The following is a 25,284-nucleotide window of genomic DNA, read 5'->3' as shown; positions in this document are numbered from 1 at the left end:
TGTAAACAGTTAGGGATATTTTGAGACCTACAGTATATTAAATGGAATATAAAATTACATATTGTTTTTTAAAAACTGTACGTATGACAATTTTAAAAATGACATGGTGGGAAAGTAATACTAATAATCTTTTCTTATGAAGAAAACCCTTATAATAAATAATTACAAGCACTATAAAATATTTTCCCGTAATAGTAAACATGTGTTGCTGCTATAAACTCAAGTGATCAGTATTTAGGTGTTGAGAGAGAAAGAGAGTAAGAGAACATATCTTTGCCTTTTACCTGCAGTGAGTATTCAGATCCTTTACTTAAGTAAAAGTACCACATAATTCCACATAAAAATACACCATTACAATGAAAAGGTATTGAAAATGCTAGTTAGTTTGAGGAAAATGGACATGTTAAAAAAAGTACTCAATGCATAAAAATGGCTCCTGTGAGTGTATGCAATATATTTAATTATCTACTATATACTGTATGTACTATTTTATAGTATAGCATTAGATTATTATATCTCATATTAATCTCTAAGCAACATTTAATTTGTGTAGTAACTATTTTATATAGGGCTAAAATAATGGTTATTTTCATTATGGATTAATCTGCTGATCAATTCATGTATTATTACGTATGAGAAATTAACCTTCAAATGACCTTTGTCCAGCCAACAGTCCAAACCTCAAATTATTCAGCTGTGATTAAAGACAAGGAAAAGAAGCAAATCTTTACATTTGAGAAGCTGAAAACATGAAATGTTTGGCATTTTTGCATGAAGACTGACGTAAACGATTAATCTGTTATCAAAACAGTAGCTGTTCAATGATACCATGGCATCAGTTGATAAGGTGAGTGGAGTGCGGTGGTGTTTCAACATGTATTTAATGTATCTGCAGTGTTCTGTTGTTTGGTGTGAGAGACCCAGGTTCAATTCCCCACTGTGATCCATCCACCAATGTGTCCTTGAGCAAAACACTTAACCCCTAGTTGCTCCAGAGACGTGCAACATCTTACATACTTTGCAATTGTAAGTCGCTTTGGATTAAAGCATCACCTAAATGAATAAATGTAAATGTTTAAAACATGCATATGTATCCTGCCACTGTAAGGTGCACCAAACTCTCTGCTCTTATATTCAGAGAACTGTCGTTACTTTAAATTTTGCAGTTATAGAACAGCTCAGAGAGTAGCTATAAAATCGGATAATGGGATAGGATTTTGAGAAAATTGAGAAAAAGCTGCAAAAATTATTATGATTTGTTATGAAATTCCTCCGACAGTGTTAAAGTTTGACTATTGGCTTACCACCTGTGTCAGACAGCTGATCACTAATCCCTTCCCTGTTATGTAAAGAGCCTCAGCACAGAATAGACTGGCAAATTAAAAATGAATTAAACGCCAGGAGGAGACACTATAATTTAAACTAGAATCTTATAATGTTATCACGTGAGACACATTCCAATGTCCAAGTCACTGTTGAATAAAATGAAGAATAAAAATTGATTAAGTAATATAAGTTAGGTGTGAATATGATGCAGAATAAAACATCTTGATGATTTGTTTCATATTACACTAGATGAAAATATTGAGTAATTATTTAAAAAATTCACTTGAGGGTCAAAATATCATCCGTTGGTTTTTTTGGGCAAGTTTTGGGCAACATGACATCTGTTACGTTCTCAAATTCACCCAGAGCCATCAAGATTTTGTATGCATCCTTCATGTGGGCCAAGTGGAGCTCATTCTGGATACAGTGTCTATTGTTTATGTAATACTCTAGTCACCATACTCAGTTTGTGTTTTTTATGTAATAACTCAACGGTTTCTAAAATCATCTATGGAGGATTTTGAGTCATCAAAACAGATGGAAGCAGAAAGTACAGACTTTGAGGAGTGCATCAGTGCAATAATAAACACACGGACAGGTTCTGTATATGGGGGGGGTGATGGAAACACCTGTCTTTATCCCCTAGTTTGTAAACCGTGGTTGGCTGGTAAAACCGTGTGTGACAGTATGACTGTTCACCTGACTGACTGCTGGCTCAAGCTTAGAATTGTATTAAAATGCAATGGTGGCTTTTTAATGCACAAGACAATAAATTTGTTAATCCATGACTCCTGCTAGATGACCTTTGACCCCTCCCCTGTGGATGCTGAGACTGGTGGCTCTTCTCATTTCTCTCATGTTGTGCCTCGTCCTCATCTCACTCCTCTGTCCTCCTGTCTGTGACCTGAAAATCGATCTCAGTATGCCGTCATGAAGGATCCTCACTTACTAAATGCATCTCAAGGAGCGTGAAGAGAAGAGCTTTGCCTTTTGTGGAAGTCTTTTCAGCACCCATGACGTTTAAAAGAGGCGACACGCTGCTGGAATATACAACCTATGGCGGGAGCAGGACAGTGTTCGTTTTGTATTCAGAGGTTGGACTAGTTATTTGAGATGATCAAACTTTCTGCCCTTCACCGAGCTGTTCTAGCCTCACTCCTTAATACCATTTCACCTTGATATTAATGATTTTTCTATCATTGAATATAGGCTAATAATGTGCGCATGGGCGGGCCTGGTCATAAAAATTAACATTCTGATTAATAGGGGGTGGGTGAAATAGGGTGAAGCGTCTCCCCATTTAGAGAGACACACGTGCATTTACACCCAAGGCACAGATAAATAACTTCCTTGAATATTTAAATCTCCCAACTTGCTGACGGGATCTAATGTTAATTATTGTTCTGTATTCTTCTACACATCCAAAAGGTCTCACACGCAGTCCAGGTTCATACGGTGAAACTGTTTGGAGTAAAGTAGCCGTAATCCTGATCAATCCTGAACTCCATCAGAGCGTCTAAACATATATTTCACATACTTAAAAGTCTAATTCTGTTTCCTCTGGAGGGTTACTTTTGTCCTGTCAAGTTTATTACTCCAGTTTTAGTTTGGCTGCCTAATTGTCCCACGATATTTGCTGTGACATTACTGCGCACATGTTGGACACGTTTAAAACGACTTGACAGCAGCCTCTCTAATCATTAAAGTAAGTTACTGCCTCTGGGACGATAAAGTCTAAATCAAATGAATATACTCACATTTCTGTCCAACACACAATAAAGAAATCACCTGGAAAGCTACAGTTCTTTTGCTTGTTTTGTGCTGTTTAAATTTGTTTACCCAGTTTAATTTCAATTACTGCACTACCCCACATTTCTATCTGTATTTGCTGAACAGTGCAGGTAGACTATGATCATATTAAGCTGATAAAAGTGTATAAAACAACAGATTCACAGTGTGTTTTTTCACCCCAAAGTTATCATAGAGATACCTAGTGTGGCAGTAGAAAGACTTTTGTCACCTTCTGTGGTCAATATGAAGTTTCAATACAGCCAATCTCACCAAATAGCTGCTATCATTTACCAATATTTGTTTATTCGGTCAGGCAATCTCATGATCCTAAAATAATAACTTGTACTTTGTATTTCAAATCCTTTACTCAAAAAAAATATGGCAACACAATAAGGAAGCAGCTTTAATTTCTGGCTGCCAGTGCATATATTGTATCATTCCCAAAGAGTATTAGCATATTAACTTACTACCTGCCAAAACACATTACAATCTATTAGCACAAAATAGAATTGTTTTACTTTTTGTTTTACCTAACCTTTACATGTGTTGCTTAAGTGTCTCGTTTGATGTTAATGTCACGCAAAATACTTCAGAGCATGAAGTATTGCATGTTCACACCATTTAAAAGCAACATTTTCCTTAATAGCTTGCAATATGTCTTACATTTTCTAAAAAAATATTCTGTGTAAAATGCTTCTTGCCAAAAATAAGATTTTTTATAAAAAACATTTAAATTTAATCTCAAGGGCACATCCGTGCACACAGATTTGGCTTAGATCTTCTATGAAATATAAAACACAGGCAGATGAAAGGTACATTACCACTGATTTCATCACTATCGCATTCATGTGAACAGCATTCCAGCAACAAGGCTGTGGCCAGCACGCTGCTATAACATTTATATCTGTCTAACATGGGGATATACTCAGTCAACAAACAGCAAGCAGCCAGCACACTATTGAAATATGAATCTAAAACAGACATTATTTTAAATGATGACTGTTTAAAAATGTTTGCCTGTTTCATTCCTCATTTACAGACTGCAGCTTTAGATCTGAAAATACAGGCAGACGCACTAAACATCATGAGCAAACGATAAAACAAGAGCAGGGAGGAAACAAGGACTATATATACAAACACACACAAGCAGGCAGGTGACACACGTTAGGCAAACAGCACAGACAGGAAACAAAGCAAGACACCGGAGACATACCAACTTCAAAATAAAACAGGAAGCACAAAAACCCCCAAACTGTGACAGATGCATTTAATGAGATGTTTGAAATATTTATGCTCTGTACACTATGATTAGTCTTTTTCTTGTCTCTTGTCTCCCCCACAGAATCTCCCCAGAGAAGAAACAGGTGAAGACTGACGTGACCTTCCTCTCATACTTCTAAATGCTGAAAGCAAAATATACATGTTACATCATTAAGACAGGACTCAAAAAGAGCAAGAAAACCAAAATGGTCCTTAGGGAACGAAGCTGGTCTGGCTGTTTTCCAGCAAACAAGCCCCTGTGGGGCCACTGGTGTTTTTTTGCTGTAAGTGTGGATTGGAGCAAACCCACACTAAACCCACAGTTCCCACTCACAGCATCATCCTAATTATTGGCCCATTGTGGGCAGGCCACAGTACAGATACAGTACAGAAAGCTTTAAAGACCGTGGGTGTGAACAAAGCCTGTTATGTCAAGATCAGTAACAAATTATTCTTCTGCTCGCACCAGAAAACAAAACATTAATGCAATTATTTCACCCCAAGAGACCTAAAAATTACGCTGTTAAAGTTTTGGGAGAAAAAAACCCATAGAAAGTCTTTACACAATTGGATTATTACAACTTCGGTTTATATTTTTTAGATTTAGTCTTTATTGATTATGATAACATTGTACTCACTCAAAGTAACTGTGGAGATGCTAAAACAAAGTCTGACAGGGAAACAAACACGAGCAGTCTGACAAGTTGTTGACTAACTATTTGCCCTTATCAGAGGTGGGTAGAGTAGGTAAAAAACTGTAATACTGTAAGTAAACTGTAAGTAAAAGTACTGTTAGCTTGCAAAACCAATTACTCAAGTGTAAGTAGTAAAAGTAGTCATGGCGGTGACGTCAGTTAGAGTCTATGCAGTTTAGATTTAGCTGCTACAGCGTAAATAGTGTATGTATAGGGTATATACTGATTTTGCTGCTGTTCACATTACTGGAGCTGCTCTATAAAGAACAGTTAGTTGTATTTAAAATATTAAATTCTAGTCCTGTTCTGAATTCATTATTTTTTTAATAATATATTTTTTAAAAAGTACTTTAAGTTATGAACCAATAAGGTTATTTATAAAGGACTGAACTGATGAGAGTAGTAGTAGTATCGATAAAATCCTAACAATATCACCCACCCCTACAGACGGGTTTATTACAATTTTAAACACATTTTAATAGGAACCCACTCAAATGACCACCTGCTCACTACATTGAAAACCTCTCAACATCACTGAAGATGTCGAGAAACTCATCAAAAGCAGTGGCGGTGGTTCGCTGTAATGTTAATGTTGACGTTAATGTTAATTATTTGATGATTCATGCGTTTATTGTTGTGGGACAGGAGAGGATAGAATAGTAGGAGAATGTAAAATAGAGTAAAATAAATAAGGATTTCTTTATTTAAAGAATCTGCGAAGGTAATTTTCTGATGACCCCTGTATATTTCTGACTTTCCCCTAGATGGTCTGCATAACTCACTAGATTTGTCACTATTCACTTTCTAGAAATAAAGTCGCTAAAGATCTGAAAAATGTAGGCAGTGGACCAAACCACGGTGAGGCATGTGAGGGGGGAGGACATAATCCTTTAAAAGTTGAAAATTGATTGAGCTGTTAACCGTTTGTGTACCAAATACGTTGACTACACGCTGACGGATGAACAGTGGTTATATTTAGTTTAGTGCTGGGCAACGATTAAAATTTTTAATTGTGATTAATTGCGTGATTTTCTTGCGATAATCGTGATTCATCGCATTGTTACGCGCAAAATTGAATAATGAATTCTAAAATAGTGTATTGCATACTTTTTATTTAAATGTACTGCTTTATATACAAAAGCAGTATTCCCTTTACACAGTAGCAATAAAATATTTCAACTTAAACATTAACGTAATCAAATGAAATATTAAACCAAAGCTATTTGCTACTGTCAGGGCATTACCTTTTATCTAGCTTGTTAAAACGAGTCTAGTTGTCTTGTTTTTTTTTCTGAACAGGAATCAGCAGAAACATTTTTCTTTTATCAGGGAGCAGCATAAAGAGTCTATGTTCAGTAGCAAGTTTCCCTGTTAGAGTGAGGTGAAGTGGTCGAGGTGTAGCGACAGGCGGGTGCGTTCGTGGTTGTGCTTTGCCTCACGCACACGCTGTCGACATTACATTGTCTTGAACTTTTTGTATGCAACATTCAGCACAAATCATTGGAAGAGAGACTGATGCTGCAGTCTGCCGAAGCCTCCCTCAGCTGCTTGTTTAGGTGGGTAATTTGCAGGCTGATCAACATCCCACCCCTCCTGTGACCCATGGTTTGACTGTAGGCCCATGTGTATTCAGAGCCAGTGAGCAACGGACTTTCAAAATAATCATAATTTTAAAAACAAACTGCGTTAACATGCGATAAAATAATTGTCAGCGTCAATTAATTCATGCGTTAACGCGATAATAACGTGTTAATTTGCCCAGCCCTAATTTAGTTATTTGATCAAAATTAATGCTAGGGACAAATCAGTGGTCGCTGGATACTGGTCAAGACATTGACATCCCTATTGTCCCCACTAAATTTCACGCCCTTGGGCGAGATATGGGTCATTTACAGGTCACGCATGCCCCAGAAGTAGACTGATCCTTGACTCCTTAGACAAAGACCTTTGCCTCCGTCCCTCTCCCTGTCAGGGTGATGACAGCTGGCTGATAGGGAGACGCTGGAGTTGAGGCTCAAGGCTAGCAGATAACTGTGTTTTCTTGGAGTCTCGTATGTTTATAGACTCACTGTCTCCGCTTCGAATGCAGTACATGAGACCTTCAGATTTCACCGTGACTAACATCCAGCAGATTGGCTGTTCAGATTTAGGTCAGTTAAAGATGAACTTGTAAAGAAAGACCAGACACACTATGGAATAGCTGACAGATAAATATTGTGGACCAGGAGGGATTCTTCAGATTTTGTTGGTTATGCTTTGTGTTCACACTCTGTATGCTGATGCTACGGTCTCCTCGGCCGGGCTCCATTAAACATGTTGTGTAAGACATCTGGAGTTTCAGAGACACATGGCTCACATTCATTTTTACAACAATATCCAATAATCATTTTTAATTTCTTGGTGCAATATTGTAAAGACATTAGAGGTGGGAGAGCACACTCACTCATACACGCTCAGCACAGATTTCAAACATGATTAAGATCAGCTAGATTCCAATTGCACTGATCAGAGTTAATGAGCTGAGTAGCAGCAAAATGATCAGACCAGTGGCATCAATATAAAAAGTTGTTTTCTTCAATTTGTTCTTAAGAATATTCCTAAGAAAAGTCTACGCCTGATTCATGACATATTCTTAAACTGCACAATTGTTCTCAGCTATGTCTCAGCAGTCTTAGAAAGATGAATCCCATTGTCTTCAAAAAGTGTAAATGCATCCCCGTTTCTCCTTTTTAGCATAATTAAACGCCCCGTTAATCTCAATAAAAGGGCAGGGCCATGTGCACACACAGAAACAAACACAGATACTTTTCAAATTGGAATAACTACTTATTTTGCACAAAGATGTCAGCTCTCAATTGTGTGTGAGAGTGCTCTTGAGTGTGCATTGATTCTGTGATCTTTGTGAAAACAGCTTCGGCAAAGCAGCTGTTTTGTTTTCAAGCAGTTCACAGCAGAGTTTTCTGTGGGAGATGGGAACTCCCTTTGGGCTGGACTTTGGGCTTTTACACTTTCCAAACTTATTAAATGCACAAAAAAGGTATATAACTCAATAACAGGAGATACTAAAGGAGATAATACCACCTCTTTAAGAACGGTTGGTGAATGAGGCCAATTGTTCAACCCAAATCTGTATTTTTGATTGATTTTAGAAGGTCTGGATAGAAAATAAACCACATGAAATGTGATTTTTGCAAATTGGATTGCTACAGATGGACTGGCGACCTGTCCAGGGTGTACCCCGCCTTGCGCCCGATGTCAGCTGGGATTGTCTCCAGCCCCCCCGCGACCCTGTATGCAGGATAAGCGGTTGACGATGGATGGATGGATGGATGGATGGATGGATGGATGGATGGATGGATTGCTACAGATGTGTCAAATGCGACAAACATCGATGACATCAAATCCAGAGTGGCAGAAGTGCACCAGATCGGCTGAGTAGAATCTATGCTGTCACTGCTTCTTTACAGCTGCGCGACACCCACTGCTACAATTACTATTGTTAGTCCTATTGTTGTAATTATTACTGTCACTATGTTTTTATTAATATTTATATTCTTACAATTACTATTATTTTACATCTCTATGTGGAACTTGCTTTTTATTACTGGGTTCTTTTTCCTCCTGCATATAGATGCCTAGTTTAAGAGTAATTATCAACAGAAATCCCAATGAAACAATCAAGTCTAATTTTATTAAATTATACTGAGGTCAGAGGAAGTCTGGTATGTCTGATTCTGTGTTTCAGGAATCTACAAACTGTCTCATTTACATTACATTTTTTTTAAATGTCCGTCTGTAGACACTCTCCTTCTTTTCTCTTCATCTCTACATCTCCCTCTTTTTCCTCCGGTCAAGCCACTGGTTTGTTCTTGTTCCAGTTTAAAAAATGTTTGTGTGTGTGCGTGAGAGAGAGAGAGAGAGTTTGTATTATACCCCCCAAGCACAGTGCAGCACTCTGTGTCAGTATGGCTATGCATGTAAGCGTGTAAATGTGTGTGTGCATACTAGCAACATTAGCTGTTCTATTTAACACATTTACACTGTAATGGAGCTGATCTCCCCAGTTCTTAATGCCATTTCTCTCTCCCCTTGATTTTGAGCAAGAGACTAAAATGTTGCCCCCCTCAGTTTAAAAGAAGCCATCATCAGACACACGCAAATACATAATCCCTCAAAGCAATGGTTTTTCCTCTAGTCAAAGCAACATCTTTGAACGTTGTTATCAGGGTAGTTCATCTATCTCATCATTTAGGTTCCAGCTTTCTGCATTGTCTTCCCTTTACTAGGTTTTGTTGGAAGACAAATCTGTCTACAGGCACACAATGGCAAGTCTGTTTGAGTCTTCGCCAACCAATCGACCAACTAAGACCAACATGACTAACAACATTGGTTTAATAGCAAGTGGTAGAGTTTAAGGAAGTGAATGACCATGACTTCGAGTTGGCAGCAAATCCAAATATCAATCCACATCAGCATAGTTTTTTCAGTGTATTTCTGTCTATCTTCCATCTCACACACCATACACACTTTTTATGGCTGTCAAATTCTTTCTTTTTTTCCTATGGCACAGGACAACAGGAACATCTACTGACTTACCGGAGGAGCATTATTCAGCCAACATGTTTCAGCACAGGATTGTTGTCAGTCTTTTTCCCTGCATGGATAAAACACTGTCTGTACTACAAAATGGCTGAGTCATCGTCAATTGGGGACTGGACACAAAAAAATAATATGTACATTTCAGACCCTCTTCTACCCTCAGTAGTTCTAAGTGTTGCCTTTATCAGTCACCTAATCTCCACTTTACTGCACACATAGTTCCGTATTAAGATGGCTGTATGCTCTGCAAACAGAGGACCCAGAACGTGCCTCTCGAAATTTAAACAGGCACACGCCTGGTCTGCAGGTCTGCAGAACAGGTCGGTCCGTTCCATTTCTGCCACCTTCCAAAACACATAGATGATCAGATAACAAACACATTTATAAAAACCAGAAGAACTTAAAAAGTAAGTAGAAACCTGCACATGAGCTGTGCAGTGGCGACATGCATAATTTTTATTAAGAACCGTCACATTCTGCTTTCCCTGCTTTCTTCCTAAACGACAGGCTTCCTGTCTCCTTGCTGTGATTTGGTCGATAGCACCCACAGTGTTGGAGACCAATCGCAACTCCCACATGGATGAAAGCTTGGCTCGTGTGATTATCATTTTTATTTGAGGAGACCACGAGTGGGACGCTGCACAGAGCATGCAGGAGTCCCTTGGTCTCTGTGTGAATAGTAAATGGACTACTTGTAAAGCGCCTTTATAGTTTTCAGACCACTCAAAGCGCTTTACTCAACATGTCACATTCACATCCATACATACACTGCGGCAGAGGGCAAGGTGCCAAATGCTCATCAGAAACAGAAACTAAACATTCATTAATTACTTTAAGGTTCAGTAATTTACCCGTGGACACTTCAACATGTAGACTGGAGGAGCCGGGGATCTAACTGCCAATCTTCCAATTAATGGGCAAACCTCCTTTTGTATGAAGACCCTCAGCCCTTTGTCTGCTGGCCTGTTCAAGTCTTGCTTTTTGTCCCACAACCCCTCCACTCTCCAGTTGGTTCATGCCTCTAGCCATGCTTACAAACCCAGAATCAGTTGCAACCTGGTGTTTTGGAGGTCCAGAAGTGATTCTGGTGACGCCACAATGGAGTCAGATACTCAGGAGTGCATAGCTGCCTGCCAAGTACGTTCCCAGCACAAGGTTTCTCTTCATGCTTCAGCCCCTTCCAGTTTTCCAATAACCATGGTCCCACATCTCACAGGACTTCATTCACATTGTTTCTCCAAATCCGCTCTTTGTATTCCTCTGCCTAAGGTACCCTCACCCAGAGAGATAGCTAAATTTGTGCTTAGTGAAGTGTTTTGGTTACATGGCCTGTCTAAATTTTCTCGTAACTGAAATGTTCTCTTAGGTTTGAACAAAAAAGTTCATACAAATCATGTAGAAGGCAAAAACACTTAAAAATTAATGTCAGTCACTCAGTCATCATAGCTATATCCATTGGGAAAACATCCAACAGAATCTTTTTCTGCAGATACATTTTACAAGCAAACACCAACAAATGCATGTAGAGCAGAATTAGGCAGATAACGACTGATCATTTGCCCAGAAAAGTCCCCTAAGTCAGCTGGTGCTGAGACTTACTGACCCGTCTCAGACACACTCTCACCAGCACAACGCCGCTGCTTTCCTAAACTTACAGCCAAGGGGGGCGATTTGGCTGCACGTGCACCCTCCTGCTGCTACAGTCCAGAGTAGACATCAAAGTCCACGAGTCCGCATGTGCCCGCTGCGACTGAGTCTACAGAAGCCGCGTCAAGTTGCACAGAGCAGATCAAACTGGGCAGGAAGTCAAACACAGAACGGCATAGAGAATCTGGTCAATTTTCAAACTAAAACACCCTGTGCATGCTCCCGATCATAAATCAACAAAAAACACAGTTAAAACAGACAAAAAAGAACCATTTATCTAAAATCAAGCTCTGATTACCAAATCAACAAATTCTAAACATGTCAGCAAAATCAGGCAGGGAAACTGCTCTGATTCTGAAATGCTCCCTGGGGGAGATGCAGCTGTGAAGACAACTGAAAAAAAGAGCTCTTGCTGGTCAGCAGAGTACAAGCCATAGGTAGAAGCACAAAAAGGTCAAAATAACAACAAGCCAACAATGTACTCAGGTCCTGAAACGTTTCCAGTGGAAGTTAACGCTGTGCAGAGGACAGGGACAAAACCGTGGCGCAGCAGTAGCTGGACTCAGTGGACTTTCCGGATAAAATGTTATTTATATTTTGCTTAGACGACATGATGCACTTTGAGGACCAGTCTTATTCTGAAGCAAAGATTTGTACATTAGCAGAAATGCTGCACATCATGGATGTGAAAACCGTTGTCTGTTTATTTAAATTTGAAAGTTCAATATAAATATGTTGTCCCTAAAACCAATGAATAATAATTGTGAATAATCGGGATTATCGTTTTGGCCATAATCGTCCAGCCCTAAAAGAAACCTATTTGAAACATTGGAATGGAGTACCTAAAAGCCAAAGAGATTATGAATTGTCAGAATATCTCTCTACTGTCAGAGATAGAAAGCAGAGACATCCTAACCAAGTACAGGCTCAGTGACCACAAACTGGCGAACGAAAAAGGAAGACAAAAAAATCATGGCATCCAGAAGAATACAGAACATGTTGTCACTGTTTGACTGGTGAGACGGAGATGCACTTCCTCTTACGATGCAAAACATCAGATGAAATCAGGAACATTTACTTTAGCAAGTTCAACTCTGAGATCTCAGATTTCCAGGAGCTAAATGTGCTTTCACCATTAAAACTACTCCTATGAGAAGGAGACAGGGCATATTGTGCTGCACATGAGTGGCCTAGACACACACAGCACATACATGCGTTCACACGCACACACTATGTGGGATAGAAAGGGTCACGGTGGACAACTACAATGTACATACACTCATGTGATTTATATGTGTGTGATAAGTAACATTTCCTAAATACACTAATATAGCGGGGATGATCCACTAAATGCTTAATATTTTATGCACATGTTAATTTGAGTCAGATGTGCTGATTTTAAACAATCAGATTTTTTTAAAGCTATATTTTGTTGCTTACTTACACGACCTATTGAGAGGCTCTGATTTTAGGGGTTTAACTAAATGCTCACGCCACACCCCTTCACATTGTGCCCCATGGTCTTCCGACCACAGCCGGACCCTTCTCCACTAGCCAGACTACAGGAGGTAATGACTAAGCTTGTCTACTGGATACCAGAAGCATCACTTGCTTTTATTTTTGTTGGCCATCTTTTGTATTGAAATGCAAAATTTGTATTTTTTGCTTGCTAGCAAGGATCCAGAAGAGGAGGGTTTTGTTGAGATATGAACTTATTTGAACTAAAATGAGGACTCATTTATTGGTGATTGAACTGTGGGTTCTGTATTGAGCACTCATTGTATTGTCATCTGACGGTTTCTGGTGAAATGCCTCGTTGTGAGTGATTGTTATTAAGTAAGGTTGGGTGATTGTTATGTACTGAAAGACATGCAAACACGCATGTAATGTTTTTGTGTAAATAAACTGAACTTCGAATGACAACAGGATTTACTTGCGATGGATGATGTGTAATGTTACTTACAAATTAACTCAGTCAGAGTCCTGGTCAGAGCTGCTGTAAATCATGTTGGTACTGTATTCCCTGTCGTCAGCCTCCATCGGTCTCGGAGGCTGTGTTTAGTCCTGGTCCGTGTGTTACGGGAGGCCGCTTTCTTTTTTCTGTGACTACTCAACAAATGAAATGTATTTCAGCTAAGACACGTCTCATCGACCTGTTTAGTCAACTATTATGAGGCAGTCCTACCTGACACAGTGGCAGGCAGTGAAAAAGGTCATTTCAGACCTACACTGAATTTGGATAAAAATTAACTCCCCAACAAACTAACGGGCTGTGATGATGAAGGTATGAGTGATGAACAACCAAGTAGTTTCTCATGAAGGGCTTCATATCTTCAGATGAGGAGCGCCTCTATTGATTATGGCAACAACTGCTTCATTGTCATATAGCACTGAGATGCGTTTCCAGTGTTGACCCCAGACATCGCATGCTATGGCAATGGGATATATCTCATACATTTCAGAAGAGGCTGGCTTTGGAAAGAAACAAAACAACAAAAACCCAACAATGGAGCATCTGTGAAAAACTCATCATAGAGAAAGTGATGCTGTTCCAGTGATCGAGCATCATAGGTCAGAGTGGCACCCTTCATCTATGAGATCTTGCAGATTTGACACTGAAGATGCCATATCTAGTAAATGTGAGATCAAATAGCGCAATGGTGCGCATGCATAGACTGTAATTAAGAAGTGGACGTAATCATCGTTGGTTTGTGGACTGCCGTTTTGAAGCCTCAAGTTTTGGCCACCATGTCGAGTTTTTGCAACCAAGAAGTGCCCGGAAGTGACGATACGGCGGAGCTAACGGCCGTGTGCGGAGCTAGCTAGCTTGATTAGCTAGGTGCATCTGTAACTCACGTTAACTGTCATTTTAACAGGGCTGATAACTTTGTCTAGCAAACAACAGTCTTAAAACTAAATGCACTCACCAGACAAAGTGAACAGCCGACTCCTAATAAGCTTTTTCAGCGGCGCTGGTTGAATTTACACAGTGCCGAGGGTACGAGTCGGCTCTAGCCTGATTGACAGGTCGCCATGGTAACGACTTGTCAATCATAGATAATCCTGCCCTGAAATATACTCTGCTTTGTGGTCTATTTTAAAACTAATGGGACCATAATTTACTAAATGAACATCATTTTGTATTGAAGAAGACTTGAAACTAGCAATTAAGAACATAAACTCATCAGGAAAATGTTTACTGGGGTAATTATTCAGCTGAGAAGTAGGGTCATTTTCCCATGAGCCGGACTTCTTTTCGCAACCAGAAGAGTCGCCCCCTGCTGGATTTTCAACAGAATGCAGGTTTCAGGGACTTCTGCATTCACTTCATATTGTAGACAGGAAGCTTCCCGCTTATGCGCGTGGTGAAGTTAAGATGGCCAAGAAGAGAGAGCAGCTGATGTTTTGTGATATTATTGGCAGCGACCATCTCATGGATGCTTTTCTCGACTTAGGAAGTGCACATTCATGTCAGTGGAATCTAGTCTGATCCCAAGAAACTACAAGCCTATGCCTGGGCCTATTGTTTTTTCGTCTGGCAGGGGGATGCCGAGCGCCTGAAAACAATGTCTCAGTTTGGACAGGGACGGGCCTGAATTGTCATGCGGGGGATCTATGACAGCAAATCATCCAGCAGATGAAGAATGGAGGAGACTCTGACTCTGTAAAACAAAATCCAGCAGAGCGCCTCGGAAATTAAGTTGAGTATGCATAGGCTGAGGGTGCGGGCAAGTCGAAGATTAATCTTTTCTTCCCTGAATACTTTCTTGTGGCTAATCCTAATAGGCTAGTGCTGAACAATGTGAATGAAGAGGACTGAAATGGACCGATAACATAACCATTGTTTACTTCTGCTTCTAGCAACTGAAAAACCATTTCTGGCTCTTTAACTGACTGAAGATGTCTTGCCACTTAAGTGGCTGTGGGTGAAGAGAGAACCCCAATTTAAAAATCCCTAAGAAAGGCCTATAAGAAGATGATCAGGGTGAGAAGAAAGTTCTGCTGCTCTTTTCTCTTTCCACTGTGGGATCCGGGGCTGGATGCTGCACAGAGGGCAGACTGATTGAGAGTGGGAGTCTTTGCAGTTGCTGCGGAAGTGAAGCACTTAAAGACATTAGCGCGGCTTTGCTGGAGAAGATTTTGTGATAAAGATGTTCTTCCCGTATCTAATATTGATAATAGAAGGATAAAAGTGTCATTTGGAGTCCGTTCATAGTTTTGTAGGATTGTTTGCATCGTTTGAAGTCACTGCTGCTCATATTTGTGGCAAAGATGGGAGGAGAATGGGGTTGAGTACACCTGTCATCACCCAGCCTTGATAGAGCGGAGAAGAAAAACGTGGCTCAAAGCAGATTCAGCTGCTTTCCACGCTCTCAAAGCTGTTGTGGTGGAAAAGAATCTCCTTTGAGACTTGAAGCAGATGATAAGCTTCAAGCACAATGCTATGCCTTTTGTGCATAGTCAGATTTGTTTCATTCAAGTTCAACTGTGTTGTTCAACAGTTACTGAATAAAAAATGGCCACTGCTGTGAGGACTAGTAACACTGTTCTATTGTCTGCACTGCCCTAACACTGTTACACCCAGCTAGAAAAATACTACTTTATCTATTTGTAGTTGTAGGAATATTTCTGCCAACTTGATTATGAGGTAATTTGTCATCTGTAGTTGTAGCACACACTGTGGTTTTCAAACTTGAACCAAAACAGTATTTCTGGAGGTGTACCACTCTTCCATGCTGAAGTATGCTTAAAAGAGGCTGCACTGCAATCATGAATCATAACGCCAACATTCGCAGACCACAGGCAACAAAATGTACAGGTGAAAATGTGGTAAATTACAGGGAATATCGAATGATAGATCCAGCACAGTGTAAATTGTAATGCCATGTTGCTTTTGTTAAAAAAAACAAAAAAAAACAATTTTTAAAAATATATATTTCAAATAAAGATACAGAAACACAGGTGTGCTTCTTTTATTATTATTGTAAATGATGGAAACTTATAAAAAACAAAAACCAACATAGCATAGATAGGCATACACAGTTAAATAAACAATGTCTTATCCCTCCTTGTACCATGTGTCACTCAGTGGGGGTAGCTGCAGTTGCTTCCACAATGACTGTAAAGATAAAAAATGGCAAGCAAACAAATGTTCTGCTATTATTGTGAATAATGGAACAGGTTCAAATGATTGTTGAGCAATTCAGCTATTGAAGAGTCACTTTTTAGGTGTATATTCACAGATCAAATATTCATCTGTGCACTTTGGCTCGAATAAATACGGACAGCCATTAAACTCAAAAGACTCCTCATCAACAACGAACTTAAATTTCAGCTATTGAACTTTAATAGGGCCTACATTTGGGCTAATAGATTGCTAGCACCTTTATTAGTTTCATTATGGTACATTGTTGTCATTCATTAAATCCTTGTCCAAGAAAAATGGTCTCCATGGTGGTTAGTCTTTAATGTGTTGATGCTAATGAAGTGATAACTTGTCTATAATGAGAAACATTCATGCATAACAAGGTTAACACTTTGAATATTTGCTGCAGCACCAGTCAACCTTTTTTAATGTCCCACCCCATCCAGGCTGTGATTTGTCAGTTCAGGAAAAGTGATTTTGATTGATGAACAACTTTGTGCACACGCTTGGATAAAAAAAGCGCCTGATCTTCTCCCTACTGCCTCTCCGCCGGTGGAGAGGGCAGAGAAGAGAAGCGTTCCAGCAGGCTGTGAGAAGTCAGTACACCAAAGAGTAAAATGTAATGTACTGATCAAAGCAATGCAAAAATGCTGATTGTAGAAAGTAAAAGCCGAATCCCACACATTTTGGGCAATTTATAAACCCTGTCCGGAAGCATTTTTTAGGTCCCAAAAAGAGGACCCCTAACAATATGACCAGTATGAACCAATATCTTGCACTTTCACAGCATATTACATCTGAAAAATACCAAATTTCTCTCACTACTTTGTTGCTGTGTGAAAAGAAATGCTTGTTTTCCTGCCGTAATCATTTCCAATGCAGTTTCAATCAATCCCTGTAAGGATGGAGTGTGTATAAATGTGGCTGAATCTGATGTCTTCTATGTAATTATGTTGATTTATATATTTTAATGTGAAGCTCCGTATAGACTGTGGCAACAAATTTCCTCGGAAAAGGACAATAAACAATCTATCTACAGTCTAGGCCAGACTAGTTGTCCAATCTAGTTTGAACAGTTGGTGTAAATCCTCATCTGCCTCTTGTCAAACCTCTACCCCCTAATTCGTCTATCAGGCCTCTGCATCCTTCCCTCTCTCTCCAACTTTACATCCCTCTGTGCCTATTTTGAAGCCAGCTCACAGGGATTGCGCCAGTAACATCTGGGGCTGACACAAACACATTCACATTCATACACAGACACACAGGCACACTCAATGCAACATGGCAACTGCCGTGTCCTCAAAAACTAGGCCATAACAGGGTGGAAACAGAGTAGACAATGATAGCTGAACTACAGTTGTAAATTATGTTCAATTGTTTTTTCTTTACGCACCCCACCTCTTCCCCCACCACTACAATAAAAATAAAATAATATTTCTGCCTTTCTTTTGAATTAATTTGAGTGAAAATAAAAGTGGACTTTCTCACTACTCCTCCAGGATGCTTTCCACTGAAGCGACAGTGAGCTGCACTTTATTGGAGATGGTGAAATTAACATTTGTGTGGATTTGTGGTGAGATTAATGTCTGATCAGAAGTGTTTTCAGTGAGATTTCCACTTTCTTGTCTCATCCAAATGGTCTGTCAGATGGTCTGAAGGGGATTCTATCATATCAGCAGTAATAATGCAAGCTAATGCACAGCGGGGTATAGGGCAGATAAACTTCTAAAAAATAAATATATGAATTCTCATCAAATGATGATGGAATGATTAAATATTGTTTTTTTCTCGACATGTCAGTGGACACGGATATGTAGGATCAATTTTGAATGTGCAGAACATGAGCAGAAAAGAGGAGTTATCAAAGTCCATGGGTTTATAAATTAATTAAAATTAATTAAAATATAATTTATGTGAATAGCAGCCCTGATAATATTTTACACATGATATTTCCTTAAAATGCTGTAAGTAAGGAGGTGGGTGGGTCAGAAACCAGACTTTCTCCAAAAAGTCAACACTGAATGTTTTTATTTAAATTATGTAATTTACATAAGTAACGCAAGCAACGTTACTTAACTAACTTAAGTTAAGTAACGTATGTAACATCGTTATTTTAACCTAAACCTAACAATGTGTTTTTGTTGCCTAAACCTAACCAAATTGTGATGTTTCAATGTCAACAAATACTTTTAATTTGAAAGTCTAACCCAGACGTTAAATAAATTTACTGTTGCTAACTTGACCGAGGAACGTCGAAAAAAGGGCTACCCAGGGCGTTAAAAGGCGACGCCAAGGGTTCTTGACCAAGAGCCCATATGTGACGAATTGGGAGTAAGAATGTGTTGCTATCTCAGGCCTGGGTCAGTTCATTTAATAGAGATCAAGCTGAGAGGCACCACTCAAACGCCAGGTCATTTACTCAAAGGGTGAAATTCCTATGGCTTAGCTAATAAATATGTTCATTACAATGTTGTGTGAAAGATGTGAAACATTTAAAAAAAAAGAAAACGACTTCTAAGAAAGCTGAATATTATACAATATTGTGATTTTTCAGAATGTTTGAGAAACCTGAATGGAGTTTCTAGATGAAAGAATGCCAAGACTATAAGTCTTATAAGGTTCTCTCCGGCTGCTCCGGCTTCCTACAAAATATTACACCGTAACTCCGGAGTTATAACGCAGTACGTTGCAGGTTCTAATCTAAACCGAAATCTTAACCTGAAAAGTAACTAACTATATCTTTTAGATAAATGTAGTGGAGTCAAAAGTACAATATTCCCTCTGAAAGGCAGTTGAGTAGAAGTATAAACTAGTAAAAAATGAAAATACTCACATAAAGTACAAGTACCTCTAAATTTTACTAAAGTACAGTACTTGAGTAAATGTTATTATTAACTTTCTGTAACTGGTTTCATCCTTTGGAAGCCACTGGAATTTTGCTAAATGCTACATCGCCTTTGCATTCCACTAATGGAGCATGTTTTTCACATTTGCTATTTGCACCTGTTCATCCTATACTGTTAATTGCTGTGTCATCATTGCATCCTTCAATACCCAGATCCTCCAGTCTGCATGTGTCCTTGTCACAATCCTCCAAATTTCTCCCAATGGCTGTGCCATCGTGTATGAGTGTGTCCAGTTCTATTCTGATGTGCAGTTAGCACGTTGCAAGTAGCCTCCGCCTTAGAGGGAGAATGGGGTGAATGTGACATGTCCGAAGTTGCTATATAGTAGAGTCTCTCATATTCTTTGCTCTCTGTAAGTGTTGTCATGGTTATTGATCCTTTATCAAGCAGTTCTGGTGACTGCTGACCTCGTCAAGTGGCACCACGCGTCACATGTGGTCCGTAGTGACCCCATGACACACACGGTCCATAATGAACCCATGACATGCACATGGTCCATAGTGATCCTATTACACGCACATGTTCTATAGTAATCCCATGTTATAGAGAGCCCATGAGACGTACATTGTCTATAGTGACACAATGTTATAGTGACACCATGACCCGCACATGGTCCATAATGAACCCATGACATGCACATGGTCCATAGTGATCCCATGACATGCACATGGTCCATGGTGATCCCATGACATGCATATGGTCCATAGTGATCCCATGACATGCACATGTACCATAGTGATCCCATGACATGCACATGGTCCATGGTGATCCCATGACATGCACATGGTCCATAGTGATCCCATGACATGCACATGGTCCATGGTGATCCCATGACATGCACATGGTCCATAGTGAACCCATGACATGCATATGGTCCATAGTGATCCCATGACATGCACATGGTCCATAGTGATCCCATGACATGCACATGGTCCATGGTGATCCCATGACCCGCACATGGTCCATAATGAACCCATGACATGCACATGGTCCATAGTGATCCCATGACATGCACATGGTCCATGGTGATCCCATGACATGCATATGGTCCATAGTGATCCCATGACATGCACATGTACCATAGTGATCCCATGACATGCACATGGTCCATGGTGATCCCATGACATGCACATGGTCCATAGTGATCCCATGACATGCACATGGTCCATGGTGATCCCATGACATGCACATGGTCCATAGTGAACCCATGACATGCATATGGTCCATAGTGATCCCATGACATGCACATGGTCCATAGTGATCCCATGACATGCACATGGTCCATGGTGATCCCATGACATGCACATGGTCCATAGTGATCCCATGACATGCACATGGTCCATAGTGATCCCATGACATGCATATGGTCCATAGTGATCCCATGACATGCATATGGTCCATAGTGATCCCATGACATGCATATGGTCCATAGTGATCCCATGTCATGCATATGGTCCATAGTGATCCCATGACATGCATATGGTCCATAGTGATCCCATGTTATATTGACTCCATGACACGCACATGGTCCATGGTGATCCAATGACGCGCACATGATCCATGGTGATCCCATGACACGCACATGGTATATAGTGATCCCATGATGTGCACATGGTCCATTGTGATCCCATGACGTGTACATGGTATATAGTGATCCCATGACGCGCACATGATCCATGGTGATCCCATGATGCTCACATGGTCCATTGTGATCCCATGACATGCACATGGTATATAGTGATCCCATGACGCGCACATGATCCATGGTGATCCCATGATGTGCACATGGTCCATGGTGATCCCATGACATGCACATGGTATATAGTGATCCCATGACGCGCACATGGTATATAGTGATCCCATGACGCGCACATGATCCATGGTGATCCCATGATGTGCACATGGTCCATGGTGATCCCATGACACGCACATGGTCCATGGTGATCCCATGACACGCACATGGTCTATAGTGACACCATGTTATAGTGACCCCATGACACGCACATCGTATAGTGGCCCCATGTTATAGCGTTGAGCATTAAGCATCAGCATACACAAGTAATAGGGAGATCTCTCAAATAATGACAAAATGGCTGAAATGAAAAGTATTCAGAGTTGACCTGATCAGAGTAAAAAACATACATGCCTGCATGCATGTTTGGTTTTTTGCTTTGTTTTTTTGTTTTTTGATGCAAAGAAAGACACACAAAGACATCAATGTCATCTATATACAAACACATCAGACACATGCCCACTCATACAGTAGATGCATACAAGAAATGAATGCTCCACACACACCGCTGCTTGCTGAAATACACAAAAATGTGTACACACCCCCATCCAAAATTTTTTATCCACACAAATAACTATATACACACACACACACACACACAGAGACAAGCATGCCTATACACCACGGGGATCTGTTCTCTGCAGGAGCGAGGATGTAAATAGGATAGAATTAGCAGAGCAGGCATAAGAGGTGAAGAGAGGGAGGCGAGGAGAACAGAAGAGCTGCTGATGGAGGGGAGGAGACAGGGGAGGAATCACAGAAAATGGAGGGGGACTGTTACATCAACCCCCCGATGTTTTATCTGGATCTCAGAGCTGTCACTCATTCTATCACGCAGTCTTGCTTCCACTTTTCCTTCAGTGACAGAAAGGCCTTTTTTTATTTTTACCACATAAAAACTCATTCAACCAACATGCTGTTTTGTACATGCAATTTGTCAGTTAAGACAAATAATTAAATACTATTCTAATAAACATATACACTTAGTGAGCAGCCATTTTAAACTAGCAGCCAATTAATGCTACCTCTGACAAACTTGTTTTTGTTGACAGTGAGGTGTCAGAGTTTTCCTTCAGTTTTGAGGCAGTTGTTTTTATCCCATTATATTGGACTCCAATGTAAGGTGAGTCTTTAATATTTTGCTTTTCCATACAGTATGGTAAATGGACTGTACTTGTATAGCACCTTTCTAGTCTTCCGACCACTCAAAGCGCTTTTTAAACTACGTCACATTCATACACTGATGGCAGCGGCAAAGGTGCCAACTGCTCATCAGAACAGAATTTAACATTCACACTCACACACGGATTGCACAGCCATCGGAAGCTGATTAGTATCTTGAACAAGGACACCTTGACATGCAGACTGAAGGATCGAACCACCAATCTTGTAATTTGCGGGCAACCTGCTCTACCTCCTGACGTCTTTCATGATCATGCAGTCTAATACAAAGAAGAATGAGTTAACCAAAACAAAAGCCCGGAACTAAAGCTTTACATGTTCAGTCACTAAGTGGCTTTTGACAGATGTACACTGAATGTCTTCTAATGGTTTATAAACTGCATTTCCCACATTTCTCTCCTTCTCTCTCTTATGTCTCTCACTATCTTTCCACACACACACACACACACACACACACACACACACACACACACTCTGAGGGATCCTCACAACATGTTAATCTGCGCAGTTTTGAGATTTGCACCATGCATTTACACACATAATTCCATTTATATGTCTTTGCATCCATCTTTGCTCTTTTGCAGCCTTGATACTTTTATATTCCAATAAAAATATGAAAAGATGAGGGAAAATTTCATAAAAAGAGCAGGGTGGAGAGGGGGCAGCGGGGTTCATTCAGGCTTTTAAATCTCTGAAAACCTAATTCCGCATGTCTTCTCTCACTCTGTGTTCATTATCTCCTCCTTCACCACCTCTTTTCTTCTCTTTTTCCTTTTTGCCCCAAAGGAAAAGCTGCTGCTCTTTCTGTTTGGATTTCCAAAAAACAACATGCCCTTCCATCATTTAGACATAGTCATGAAGAAGAAAACCCTATTCTGACTCATCTTTTCAACATGATGCTGATATTGATATCAAAGTATCACATGTCTGCTGATCCAAGAGCACTTTATCAATTATTGTCAATTATTAGCTATAAAGGTAGAAAAAAACATCAACGCCAGAATAAAGAGTATTCATGGACTAAATGCAGCCCTTGTTTAATTTACTATAATTTAAAAGAATGCCACATATTTACATGTCAGTATTAGTTGGCTGTGAAAATTTCCACGTTATTTGCTTCACAGTGTTCAGCATTATATCATTTTTTCTTTTGCCATGTGTTGTTTGACATATCCAGAAACTTCTGAACTTCTAAAATCCTAAATTATACGCATATTTTATGTATTTAATTGGTTAATATAATTACAATGAACCTACACCGTCTTTTGTTTGACATTTCCAACTGTAAACGGTCAAAGCCTTAATTAACAACTGTGCACGTGTCTGTTTACAAAATGAATTGAGCTTTTCACTCACCATTGAAGTTCCAGAGGGGCTGAAGCCCCCCACCTCCGTTACTGTCGTTACTCATGTTGCATGGCGGGGCACCAACAACTGCCAACCCGAGACTTCTCTTCCTTTTCTCTCCGCTCGCGCTCTTGTCCACTTTCCTTTCTCCAAGTTTCCCACCGGCTTTCGCACCACAATTCCTTCCGTAGTCCTTCTATAATTCTATATCCCTTTATTTCTTTGTTTTCTCCTCCCCTGCTCTGCTGCTACACCGGCGGAATCAGAGTTTACTCTGTGTTGCTGATCCTTTGCTTCTGTTATGATTTCTCTTTCGTGTATGATATTAACACATTTGTATGTGGCAGTTTTCCTCTCTGGGGGGTAGACGCTGTACCAACCAGCCGGTTTGTCATAAGAATATATAATAAAAACACATAACAAATCAACAGCAACCAATCACTAATACTTCTTGATTACTCATCGATATTCCCGGAATAAAAAAAAAAACCCTGGCCGCTCAGCATCCATGGTTTCACGCGCACCAGAAAGTGTGTCTGATGTGGAGCGAGAGAGAGAGAGAGAGAGAGAGGCATGTGATGTCATTTTTCTCAGCCAATCCATGATGACTGAAGCTCTGTTTTCTGTTTTTAACATGTCTTTCTTCACAGTGCTGGTAATCTCAATGTATAGTTACTAGTCACCACTAACATCAATAAGGTCAGAAGCCAGAATATTAAGATTTCTGTTGTCAGACACAGTAAAATGAGAAACTCTGTACAAAACTATTTTTATTATTTCTGTTTGGTCTACTTCACTAGCAATAAATTATTTGTATGCTGAACCTGCACTTCTCCCTTTAACCCTCACCCAAAATAAATGGTCCACGTAGCATCACAGTAGCCCAGCGTCATCACAATTTCCTGCCTCAGGCCTCACAGACAATGAAACTGAAAGAAAGGTAAAAAAAACCCCAACTTACTGGCGAAGGGGGGGGGGGGGGGGTATACAGGAGGAGGAGGAGAGTAGAGGAAGAATACAGGAGACTGCTGCTGCTAATCGCATAAATATGGAGATATATATATATATATATATATATATATCAAGACGTGTACTAATGCAAGTGTGTAAGTCTGTCTGTAGAAATGTACTAACATGAAGTCTACAGCGGATGGTGTGACTGAAGGAAATGACACACGGAGCAGACAACAACAACAACAAAGTAACGACTGAGCTTAATGTACATAGTTCCTGGAACAGTACTGTACAATAATATGTCACGTTTCATGTTGCTGCTGCACCCCCTTTCCCCTTAGACCAGCAACATGCATGTAACTAGGGAACGCCCTGAATATAATAAAAAGAGAGAAAACGGAAGAGATAACTCAGAGAGTTTGTAACTGAGTACATCTCTGTCCGTTCTCCTCGCGAGTAAAAAGCCATTAACTCTCTTGTCTTTCTTCCTTGTCTGATATATTATAGGTGTCTGAACCTGACATTTACTTGGTCCTTCGAGCCGGATACCAAGACACCCGAGGGTTCCAGTGGGCGAGGTGGAAACCGGGAAAGACCGTGGCCACGGCATATAGATCCTTTTCCAGGACCGGGTTTCAG

General features: G+C 40.0%; 1 protein-coding gene across 1 annotated transcript in view; it reads right to left on the bottom strand.

Moving 5' to 3' along the window:
- LOC119900691 (muscarinic acetylcholine receptor M4-like) overlaps positions 1–24,234 on the bottom strand; it is a 48,495-nt gene extending 24,261 nt beyond the window's left edge. Inside the window, exon 1 of the mRNA XM_038715872.1 lies at positions 23,701–24,234. Coding sequence (XP_038571800.1) covers positions 23,701–23,755 — 55 coding nt within the window. The 5' untranslated portion in view covers positions 23,756–24,234. The remainder of the gene's footprint in view (positions 1–23,700) is intronic.
- Positions 24,235–25,284: the final 1,050 nt, after the last annotated feature.

Source organism: Micropterus salmoides, unplaced genomic scaffold (assembly GCF_014851395.1).
Source record: "Micropterus salmoides isolate LMB-PRFRI ecotype aquatic unplaced genomic scaffold, ASM1485139v1 Ms_hic_scaffold_1, whole genome shotgun sequence".
NCBI lineage: Eukaryota > Metazoa > Chordata > Actinopteri > Centrarchiformes > Centrarchidae > Micropterus > Micropterus salmoides.
The sequence above is the reverse complement of the archived record's forward strand: the minus strand, read 5'-3'. Positions and strand labels throughout refer to the sequence as shown.